Here is a 12,483-nt window from a genome sequence, read left to right on the forward strand (position 1 = left end):
TTTGTGCAAGAGGGGAACTTGCCAAAGGCAAGGAATTATATATAGAAAAAGGCCCACTTAAACAGCAAGTTCCCTAAAAGATTAAAAAAGGATTTAGCCAGAGGACAGGGACAAATGTCTTGAAACCTCCTCCTAAAAAAAACTTAAATAGTAGGAAGATGGAGACAAAGAAGCAGACAGAGAGTTCCAGACTTTACCAGAGAAAGGGAAGCATGATTGAGAATATTGGTTAACTCTTGCATTAGAGAGTTGGACAGAATAGGGATGAGAGGAAGAAGAAAGCCTTTAGTAGTGAGGCCGCAGGAGGAGGGGAGGCATGCAGTTAGCAAGATCAATAGGTCAGTTAACATGAAAATAGTGGTAAAAGTGAGAAAGAGGCTGAAGAGTCAGTGGAAGGGAGTTGATGAAATGCTTTTGATTCCACCCTATCTAATAAGACTGTGTGAATGGAACCCCTCAAACATGCGAAGAGTACTCCATGCAAGGATGGATAAGGCCCTTGTATAGAGTTGGCAGTTGGAGGGATGAGAAAAGCTGGCAGAGACGCAGCAGAATGCCTAACCTCATAGAACCTGTTTTAGCAAGAGAAGAGATGTGAAGTTTCCAGATAAGATTATGAGTGAAGGACAGACCAAGGATAAACACTGTGGAAGAGAGGAACAGTTGAGTGTCATTGAAGAAGAGGGAATGGTTGTCTGGAAGGTTGTGTTGAGTTGATAGATGGAGAAATAGTTTTTGAGGCATTGAAAATTACTAAGTTTTCTCTGCCCCCAATCGGAAATCTTCAAGAGATTAGAAGTAAGGCATTCTGTGCTGTCTCTGCGTGTGTTGTTGATTTCCTGAAGGGTTGGTGGTCTCTGAAATGACATGAATGATGTAGGATGGTATCATCAGTGTAGGAGTTGATAGGGCAAGAAGTTTGGCTTAGAAGGTCATTAATGAATAATAAAAAGCATGTGGGTGATAGGACAGAATCCTTAGGAACACCACTGTTAATAGATTTAGGAGAAGAACAGTGGCCATCTACAATGGCTGCAATAGAACGATCGGAAAGGAAACTTGAGATAATGTCGCAGAGAGAAGGATAGAAACCGTAGGAGGGCAGTTCTAAAATCAAAGCTTTGTGCCAGACTCTATCAAAAGCTTTTCATATGTTTAACGTGACAGCAAATGTTTCACTGAAATCTCTAAAAGAGGATGACCAAGACTCAGTAAGGAATGCCAGAAGATCACCAGTAGAGTGACCTTGACAGAAGCCATACTGGCAATCAGATAGAAGGTTGTGAAGTGACAGATGTTTAGGAATCTTCTTATTGAGGATAGATTAAAAAACTAGACAAGCAAGAGATTAAAGCTATAGGACGTTAGTTAGAGGGATTAAAATGGTCACCCTTTTTAGGAACAGGCTGAATACAGTGGATACTTAATATTTGAACTTGATTAGTTCCAAATGTTTGTTCGAGTATTAAAAAAGTTTGACTGTTGATACCTATAAATCAGGTAATTCATTCCAATCATAGCAAAACCTCAAGTTTATAAAAATTTCAATGTACTTTTCTTCTTACAATTTTTATTTGTATATACCGTAAGTGAAGGCTGGTGATGGATAACTTAGAAGAGGAGAGGAGAAGGGTGGGAAGAAGGAGGGAGGTTGCCAGAGGATGAGTCACCGTCCATGAAAACGTCTTTGTAACTTTTCTCCTGGTGGGATTCCTGTAAATCCACTAATGGAGTGCTGTGGCTCATTAACACTTGCACTCACCAGATTCCTTATTTTCATCACCAATAAGCCTCTTTGGTACCATCGTAAGTTTCTAAGTGAAAAACTACCGACAGAACACAGAAGAATGTTGTTTTTCTGAGGACTGCGGCAGGATTAGGGAAGCACACTGGCATCCAGTATACTGGTACACATTACAATAATACCGGTATTTTTAGTAATAAGATATCAGAACGGTACAGTGGCAGCTGCAAGAAGGGAGCTGACAGTGCATTTGTATCGGACCAAATGTGCAGCCGTTTGATTACCAGATATTTTCACCACTAATAAGCCTTTGGTGTTAATGTAAGTTTATAATTGAAAAACTACAGATAGAATGCAGGAGAATGTTATTTTGATGACCACGGAAGTACAAGTCACAACTGGCGGAGGGAGAAGGGGGATGCCTGGTAGCCTTTGTTTAGAACCACGCATGTGGATGTTCAACTATAAGGTATGTTTTTGAGTATTGAATCAAACTTTTGCGCTTGAGTATTGATAAGTTTGAGTATTTAAACATTCGGGTTTTGAGTCTCCACTATATAGACAAACTTCCAGCAAGAAGGAAAATAGAAGCTGATAGGCATAGTTGAAAGAGTTTGGCCAGGCAAGTTACAAGCACAAAAGCATAGTTTTTTTAGAACAATAAGAGGGACCCCATTGGGTCCATAAGCTTTCCAAGGATAAATTTAGGTCAGAGAGGGCATGGAAAACATCATTACAAAGAATTTTGATTGATGACATGGAATAGTCAGAGGGAAGAGTAGAGAGAGGAACAATCCCAAAATCATCCAAAGTGGAGTTTTTTGCAAAGGTTTAAGAGAAGAGTTCAGCTTTAGAGACAGATGAAATGGCAGTGGTGCCATCAGGATGACATAAAGTAAGGAAAGATAAAGAAGTAAGGTTATTGGAGATGTTTTTGACCAGATGCCAGAAGTCACAAAGGGAATTAGAGTTTAAAAGATATTGACATTTTCTATATATAAAGAAGTGTTTGGCAAGTTGGAGAACAGACTTTTCATGATTCTGGGCAGAAATATAAAGTGTATGAGATTCCAGAAAATGCCATAAATAATCTTCCCTATGAAAAAAGGCTGAAGGAAATGGAGCTGCCATCTTTGAAGTAGGAGATCTAATGATGATGTATGTTAGTAAACCATATGGAAAAGACCTGGTGTCACTGACAGAGGATGGATGTAGGCAAATAAGACAACACTCCAAGATCACGAAAAATCAGTGTCCAAGAAACATTAAAAAGTTTAGTTTTCCACATGGGGCAGTAGATATTTGGAATGGATTGAGTTAAGAGTAGCAGCAGAAAGTGAGCACAAATTTAGGGAAAGTTGGATAAATGTAGATATGGAGACAGGTCACTATGAGCCTCGCTTAAACCTTGTAATATACAACTAAGTAAATACATACATGTATACTACAATGGAACCTCTAACAGTTACAGTTTAGTTCGGTAATCATGTTCACTTCATGCAATTTTCACATTACATGATCCCTTAAGGAATGTATCCCTTGCATTAATCAAAAAATCCCTGTACACTTAACCCTTTGCTATTGTGCTTTCCGTTATCATGTTTTGCTGTTATTGTACATAAAAAAGCTGCTCATATTTCTATATCACTTGCCCATCATTCATAGACTTCCAGGTTATGATGTCTTATGAAAGATATGTTTCTCTATATACTTGTATTTAGAAATAGTTTTTCACATATTTCCCCAATCCACCTTTACTCCTAATCATCCACAATGAGGTGCCACATTTGATGTCATATAGGTTACACCTTTTTCCAGTACTTTTACCTACCCTAACTGCATGCATTATTATATTATTGCAGGCATAATTATCATTATCAGTATTATCCCTTTAAAAACTAATTATCTTAAAAATGACAGTAATCTAACCTGTGTGGCTGTGATGAATGTTTATAAACATCAGTTGATCATTGCTCTGACACAGTGCCATCTAGCGGTGAAAAGTAACACCAAGTTCTTAATCATAACAAAGCACATTAACATTGTCACCGTCATGGGCAGCAGGTGGAAAAAGATTGCGCTACAGAATTTCCTACAAACTACAGGTGATTGATTATGCCAAGGAATATGGCAGTTGAGCAGCAGCACAGGCTTTTTGACCACCACCTACAGAAAAAATTATAAGTGGTGACAGCAAGACTCATTTTATTCATGTTGTTATTATGATTGCTCTTATTATGTTGTTATTATGATTCTTGATTTGGTACGTCTTTCTGTAATGTTTTATTTATTTATTTTTATACTATTATATGGTATAAAAACTTGGCAAAAAGTGACAAAGAATGGCAGCTTGGAGGCCTTAGTGTCAATTTGAATTACAGTGAAAACTAAATACTCGAACTTCTTAAAAACTTAACTTTTCATTTGTTGAATGCAAATGTTTGACATGGTAATACTTGAAAAAATATCCTGTATTCAAACGGCCACTCACATGGTTGTCCTGTTGTGATACTGGTAATACTAGAGTTCAGTAAACTAGTATTACCGACACTAAAATACAGGTATTGCAGTATGCCAGATACTGGTGCACAGCCTTAGAATTCCACCACTGCATCATGTTTGAGAGAACAACAACATTCTTTTGTGTTTTGTCTGTAGTTTTCATTTAGAAACTTCCAATGGTACCAAAGAGGTTTATTAGTGGTGAAAATAAGGAATCTAGTGAGAGTGTAAGTGTTAGTGAGCCACAGCCCTCCAAAACAGGGTTCATAGGAATCATACCAAGTTACCAGGCATTTTATATGGAACGAATAACCTCCTTCCTTTGCACCCTTATCCCCTCCTGTTCTACGTTATCCATCACCAGCCTTCACTTACATTAGATATAAATCAAAATTATAATAAAAATACATTGAAAATTTTGTAAACTTTAGGTTTTGCCTGGGTAGAACAAATTACTACCTGATTTATAGGTATTAGTAGTCAAACTTTTTGATACTTGAAAACCCATTTGGAACTGATTTAGTTCGAGTATTGAGTCTCCACTATATTACCATAGGTTCTTCACTTCGGCTATCATGATTTTGGCTATCGCGCAGTGATAAATGGACCAATTAGGCGTAATAGTGGAGGGTTGAGTGTGCTTACATACATAAGCAATTAATTTATTGATGTATTATCATAAGGTTGGAATTGATGGGGAACAAGATGTTATCCAGCGTGCCATGTCAGCGCCACGTAAGAAAAACTGGGCCATTGTACTGCTTGGAGGTGGACATTTTGCTGCTGCTATTTACAGAGGTATGTTTCTCCTAAATCTTTGTAAAGATGTCAGGCAATGTAGAAAAATTATAAGGAAAGTTTTTTTTTTTTTTTTTTTTTTCCAATTTGTAATAGATAATGAGCATCTGAAGAAGTGTGTGATAGATATATACATAAAGGTGATACACTGAGTTATCTTCTTAATTTTTTCTTAACCATGGCATTTTGCCTTTGGAAAAGGTATCTTTAGATTCTAAATATATATAAGAATTCAATAAAAAATTACTTTACAAAACAATTACAAAACTAAAACAGAAAATGATAGGTAGGGACAATACACAAAAAGTGAAAAACACAAACAATATAACAAAGCTAAGCAAAAATTGAATAATGTATAAACAGAAAAGGTGAAATAAAAAAAAATGTAAGGACAACCAACCAGTGTATTGATGTTTGTGTTGGAAGAGTGAGGGCTGGAAGGGAGAGGAAAGCCAAAGCTAATGGTGAACATTGAAATCTCCAAGAATGGAGATCTCTGCAAAAGGATAGAATGTGCTCCACTTTAGAAGTTAAATAGTCAAAGAATTTACTATAGTCAGAGGAGTTAGGGGAGAAATACACAGCACAGATAAATTTAGTTAGATAGTTAGAGGGTGACTATTGAGTCAAAGCCAGATGGTGGAAAACTTGGAAGATTCGAGAGCGTGGGCACAAGAGCAAGTTAAGTCCTTGCGCACATAGACGCAACATCCAGCTTTGGAACGAAAATGAGGATAGAGAAAGTAGGAAGAAACAGAAAAGGGGCTTTTGTCAGTTGTCTAAGATAGCTGTGTTATCATTGAAGTAATTTTTGTAACCATTTCCTTCTCTTCCTTTTCCCTCACAAATTTCACTGGAGTTTTCTTCTCGTAGTTCAAATATAACCATACTCTTCTTTTTTGTCCACCATGTCTCTCACTAGTTCTTCCTTATCTTTAATCACTTGTATAACTTTATCCTTGGTTTCTCCTGTATTTTCTGCTTTACTATTTTTGCAAAGTTGATTTATTCATCTTTACAATTTTTTTCTTTGCTTTCTTTCACTCTTCTAATTTTGTTTCATTCATTGTTGGTTTCCTCTCCCTACCTTAGCATCTACCTGTTCTCTTAGTCCTTCCAACAGCACTTCATAAGTCTTGCACTTTTCTTTAAGGACACCATTTTCTTTTTTTTTATTCCTTCCAATGTTACATTCATCTTTTTGTTTACCAGCATTGCCTTCTCCAATCTAACACATTTCTCCTTCAGCCCTCGATTTTCTTCAAGCAGCTAATCCTGTTTTTCAAGAATTCAGGCTAGCATTTCCCTTAGGCACCTAACTTCTTTTTCCATGGCTATTAATTTTCTTTATGTTAGTCCTTTCCTCTCCAAAGCCAGAGAACTCCCTTGTACCACTAAACTCTCCCAATTGTCTCAACCCTAGCTGAGTCTCAATTATTTTGCTGGCCTTGCTCTTAGTTCTCACACCATTGGTTTTGTTTGCATTACTGGGTCCACCATCAACACTTGTTGATGCTTGTTTGTACTGTTTCACCATAGTAGTATATCACAATTTTGGAGACATGAAACTAAAGAACTAGCCCCCTCTCCCCCTGTAATACATCACCAGGCTGTTATGCTTGGAGTAGTCAGAAGATCATGAGGAACAGCTGTTTGTGTGTCCACTCTGTACGACCACCAATGTGTGCTTGTGTATGTTGATTAGTACAGAATTACAAAATGTTATGCATGATCTGTCTACAAAACAAGGAAATAATTACTTGTTTTATAATGTACTCTGTGGTTTTGTTGATTAGTACTAAAATACTAGCTGTTATATTATGTGTACCCTGTCAACAGGCAAGGAAGTGATTATTCACAAAACTTTCCACAACTACACTGTGCGTGCCAAGCAGGGTGGCAGCCAGGGCACCAAGGACAGTCAGAGTGGTACCGTCCACCCGAAGTCAAGTGGAGCATCTTTGAGACGATACAATGAGCAGTCTCAGCAACAGGTGAGGTTTTTTATGGATTTTGAGACAGTAATGAATATTTCTTTAGGTCTCCTAATTTTTTGTTTCTCATGATTATAAATATTATTAATATTTTAACAAAACATGGATAGAAGCAGCTCCTTACAGAATTGAGCTACATACTGAAACGTTTCTGGATTATGTTACCAGAGATAGGGACTCATTTTCTACATCATTACTTTATAAACAAATCCATATTTCTAAGTAACATATTAATGGTCTCATTATCTTTTCTTATGGAGTTTGATTATACAATGCACAAAGGCATGATTTTGAAGAATAGTAGAAGGGACCCCACTAGATCTGCCAGCCTTCCAAGGATTAAGGCCAGTGTGTGTATGGAAAACATCATCATGAAAGATTTTATTGGGAGACATGACATAGTCAGAGCTTGAAGAGGAAAGATCCAACCCTGAGTCATTCAAAACAGAGTTTTTAGTAAAGGTTTGAATAGTTCAGTGTTATAGATGGAATAGCAGTGGAGTGATCAGATTGAAATAAAGGAGTAATAAATGAAGAAGAAATGTTTGGAGTTATTTTTGGTTAGATGCCAGAAATCATGAGGATAATTAGATCTTAAGAGATTTTGACATTTTCTAATGATGAAAAAATTTTTTGCTTGTGGGAAAAGTCTTAGCATAATTTTTAGGCGGAAATATAAGTGCATGAAATTCAGTTGATAGAAAGCTCTACTACTTATTGTGGGCCACTTCTTTACCATGTAAAGTATGAGAACAGCAGAGGTAAGTTAAAGTTTGGTAGGGTCAAGGTGAAAGAAAGGATGAGGAATGTTTGCTTCCATGTCAGATATTATCACTTCTTTAGGTCTGTGACATAGAAGCAGTATTCATTCCAAGGAAAATTGTTAAATTAAATAAGTTGCAATACTTCAGTTAGACTATGCTTGTAATTTTACAAAGCAAATTATCTTTTGCATGCTACACCACACCACCAGACTTTGAAAAATACAACCACCCTCATTAAGAAAGAGTGTTGAGTAATGCTTTAACTGAACTGTAAAAATTAATCAATAGTGGGGAGAGGAGGGCATGTGAATGTTCTCCCTTTTCCCAGCAGACATGATTTGCTTCATAATATTTACTATCATACTTTTAACTTTTGATAAATCTCATATGCTTCATTTATTTTACTTCATCAATCCCGTATGCTGTAGGGAACATTTTCATGAGGTTTTAAAGCTTTGTCAGTGTCACAACCCAATATAAGTACCATATCTTTACATGCACAATTAGACAACATGACTTGGGATAAATGAACAGTATTGAGGATGAAAAATACACTTTTTTTCTATAAAAAATGTGCCAATGGATATTCTGGAAATTTAAGTTTTCTGGCATAAATGTTGAAGTGCCTTTTTCGATTTACAATGTTGGAGTGCCATTATTATTATTATTATTGTTATTTTATTTATTTATTTATTTTATTTTTTTTTTTATGTAAGAGGGGAAAGCTTGCGGCAAGGACAACAGAAAGAGTAAAAGAAAAATGACCACTTAGAATTCCAGGCCTGTGCATATCCAAGAGAGTTAGCCTAAAGAAAAGGATAAATGTCTTGAAACTTAATTCTTAAATGAAGTCAAGTCATATGAAGATGGAAATAGAGGAGCAGGCAGAGAGTTCCAGAGTTTACCAGTGAAAAATATGAATGATTGAGAGTACTGGTTAATTCTTTCATTATAGAGTTGGACAGAATAGGGATGAGAGAAAGAAGAAAGCCTTGTGCAACGAGGCCACAGGAGGAGGTGAGGCATGCAATTAACAAGATAAGTTGAACAGTTAGCATGAAAATAGCAATAAAAGACAGAAAGAGCTGTAACATTCCGGTGGTGAGAAAGAGGCTGAAGACAGTCAATCAGAGGAAAGTTGGTGAGATGAAAAGCTTTTGATTCCACCCTATCTATTAAAAATGTGTGAGTGAAACCTCCCCAAACATGCAAAAAATACTCCATACAAGGACGGATGAAGCCGTTGTACAAAGTTAGCAGTTGGAGGGGTGAGAAAAACTGGCGGAGATGCCTCAGAATGCCTAGCTTTATAGAAGCTGTTTTAGCAAGAGATGAGATGTGAGGTTTCCAGTTAAGATTATGAATAAAAGACAGACCGAGGATATGCAGTGTGGAAAAGGGAGACAGTTGAGTGACATTGAAGAAAAGGGGATACTTGTCTGGAAGGTTGTGTTAAGTTGATAGATGGAGGAATTGAATTTTTGAGGCATTGAACACTACTAAATTTCTCTGCCCAATCAAAAATCTTAGAAAGATCAAAAGTCAGGCGTTCTGTAGCATTCCTGCGTGATCTGTTGACCTGCTGAAGGGTTGGTCATCTCTGAAAGGATGGGGAAAGATGTAGGGTGGTTTCATCAGCGTAGGAGTGGATAGGACAAGAAGTTTGGTTAAGAAGGTCATTAATGAATAATAGAAAGAGAGGGATGATAAGACAGAACACCTCTATTAATGGATTTAGGAGAAGAACAATGGCCATTTACCATGGCTACAATAAAAGAGTCAGAAAGGAAACTTGAGATAAAGTTGCAGAGAGGATAGAAACCATAGGAGGACAGTTTTGATATCAAACCTTTTTGCCAGACTCTATCAAAAGCTTTTAATGTGTCTAACATAACAGCAAAAGTTTCACTGAAATCTCTAAAAGAGGATGATCAAGACTCAGTAAAAAGCACCAGAACTCACCAGTAGAATAGCCTTGCCATAAGCCATACTGGTGATCAGATAGAAGATTGTGAAGTGGCAAATGTTTGAGAATTTTTCTTTTCAGGATAGATTAAAAACTTTTGACAAGCAAGAGATTAAAGCTATAGGATGGTAGTTTGAGGGATTAGAATGGTCACTGTTTGTAGGAACAGGCTGAATGTAGACAAACTTCCAATAAGAAGGAAAGGTGGGAGTTAATAGGCATAGTTGAAAGAGTTTGGCCAGGCAAGGCATTAACATGAAACCACAGTGTTAGAGAACAAAAGGGGGGACCCCATCAGGTCCATAAGCCTTCCAAGTGTTTAGGCCAGCAAAGGCATGAAAAATTTTGATTGAAGACGTGAAATAGTCAGAGGGAGGAGAAAAGATAGGGACAAACCCAGAATCATCCAAAGTGGAGTTTTTAGCAAAGATTTGAGAGAATAGTTCAGCTTTAGAGATAGTTGAGATGGCAGTGGTGCCATCAGGATGAAATAAAGGAGGGAAAGATGAAGAAGTAAAGTTATTGGAGATGTTTTTGGCCAGATGCCAAAAGTCATGAGGGGAGTTAGAGTTTGAAAGATTTTGACATTTTCTATTTATGAAAGAGTGTATTTGGCAAGTTGAAGAACAGACTTGGTATGATTCCGGGCAGAAATATAAAGTACATGAGATTCATGTGAAGGAAGGCTCAGGTACCCTTTGTGGGCAGCCTCTCTATCATGTATAGCATGAGAACAGGCTGTGTTAAACCAAGGTTTAGAAGGTTCATGTTGAGAAAGTCAATGAGGAATGTACGGCTCCATGCCAGACACTATCACTTCCATTATGCATTCAGCACACAGAGATGGGTCTCTGACACGGAAACAGTAATCATTCCAGGGAAAATTAGCATAATACCTCCACAGGTCCCCCACATAACATAACATAACATAAATAATAGGATAACAAAGGGCCATCAGGGCCCATCTAGGTTATCCTGTATCAGTTGCACAGCGACCTCGTCATCAGTACTTAAAGATACAGTTACAAGTACACAATACATTATATACTAAATTCTAAATATTTGGCCCATTAACAGGGTTAAGTCCTGCGGCAAATTCCTCTACAATCTGTGATCCCCATACATGGGGATCATGTCTTGTTTAACTATAGTAAATTTCTTATAAAAACTATCATGCAGTGCTATACATAATTATAAATCTAATAAATTTAAATGCTTATCTAATCTGTTTTTAAACATTGTCAAACTAGTGCTATTTACAACCCTCTCTGGCAATGCATTCCAGAAGGCTACCACCCTATGACTAAAGAAATATTTTCTTATATCTTCTTTTTTTTTTTTTTTTTTTTTAACGTAGGGAAGAGGGCCAGCCAAGGGCAAAATAAAGAAAGTTAGAAAAAGGCCCACTTGAGCGCTGGCTCTCCAAAGACTTCAAAAAGTGCCAAAACCGTCAGCCAGAATTAGGGGAGCAAATGCCTCGATACCTCCCTCTTAAAAGAAGACAAGTTGTAGGAATTTGGAGATACAGATGCAGGGAGGGAGTTCCAGAGTTTACCAGTGAAAGGGATGAATGATTGAGCATACTGGTTAACTCTTGCATTAGAGAGTTGGACAGAATAGGGATGAGAGGAAGAAGAAAGCCTTGTGCAGCGTGGCTGCAGGAGGACGGGAGGCATACAGTTAGCAAGATCAGTAGACCAGTTACCATGAAAATAGCGATAAAATATAGAAAGGGATGCAACATTTTGGCGGTGAGAAAGAGACTGAAGACAGTTAGTCAGAGGAGGGGAGTTGATGAGACGAAGAGCTTTCGATTCCACCCTATCAAGCAAAGCTGTGTGACTGGAACCCCCCCAAACATGCGAAGAGTACTCCATACAGGGACGGATAAGGCCCTTATACAGAGTAAGCAGTTGGAGGGGCGAGAAAAACTGTCGGAGACGCCTCAGAACACCTAACTTCATAGAAGCTGTTTTAGCAAGAGATGAGATGTGAAGTTTCCAGTTAAGATTATGAGCAAAGGACAGACTGAGGATATTCATTGTGGAAGAGGAGACAGTTGAGTGTCATTGAAGAAGAGGGATAGTTGTCTGGAAGGTTGTGTCGAGTTGATAGATGGAGGAATTGAGTTTTGAGGCATTGAAAACTACTAGATTTTCTCTGCCCCAATCGGAAATCTTAGAAAGATCGGAAGTCAGGCGTTCCGTGGCGTCCCGCGTGATCTGTTGATTTCCTGAAGGGTTGGACGTCTCTGAAAGAACGTGGAAAGATGTAGGGTGGTATCATCAGCGTAGGAGTGGATAGGGCAAGAAGTTTGGTTAAGAAGGTCATTAATGAATAATAGAAAGAGAGTGGGTGACAGGACAGAACCCTGAGGAACACCACTATTAATAGGTTTAGGAGAAGAACAGTAGCCGTCTACCACAGCAGCAATAGAGCGGTCGGAAAGGAAACTTGAGATAAAGTTGCAGAGAGAAGGATAGAAGCCGTAGGAGGGCAGTTTTGAAATCAAAGCTTTATGCCAGACTCTATCAAAAGCTTTTGATATGTCTAACACAACAGCAAAAGTTTCACCGAAATCTCTAAAAGAGGATGACCAAGACTCAGTAAGGAAAGCCAGAAGATCACCAGTAGAGCGACCTTGACGGAAGCCATACTGGCGATCAGACAGAAGATTGTGAAGTGACAGATGTTTGAGAATCTTCCTATTCAGGA

The 12,483-nt window shown here is 37.8% G+C and overlaps 1 protein-coding gene across 16 annotated transcripts in view; it reads left to right on the forward strand.

The window, feature by feature from the left end:
- Window positions 1-12,483, forward strand: part of LOC123507349 (ankyrin repeat and zinc finger domain-containing protein 1-like) — a 360,722-nt gene that overhangs the window by 184,362 nt on the left and 163,877 nt on the right. For all 16 annotated transcript variants that reach the window (XM_045260133.1, XM_045260125.1, XM_045260121.1 and 13 more), the window contains 2 exons: window positions 4,930-5,044; window positions 6,884-7,038. In XM_045260133.1, the coding sequence (XP_045116068.1) occupies window positions 4,930-5,044; window positions 6,884-7,038 (270 nt within the window). The remainder of the gene's footprint in view (window positions 1-4,929; window positions 5,045-6,883; window positions 7,039-12,483) is intronic.

Source organism: Portunus trituberculatus, chromosome 22, assembly GCF_017591435.1.
Source record: "Portunus trituberculatus isolate SZX2019 chromosome 22, ASM1759143v1, whole genome shotgun sequence".
NCBI classification, from domain to species: domain Eukaryota; kingdom Metazoa; phylum Arthropoda; class Malacostraca; order Decapoda; family Portunidae; genus Portunus; species Portunus trituberculatus.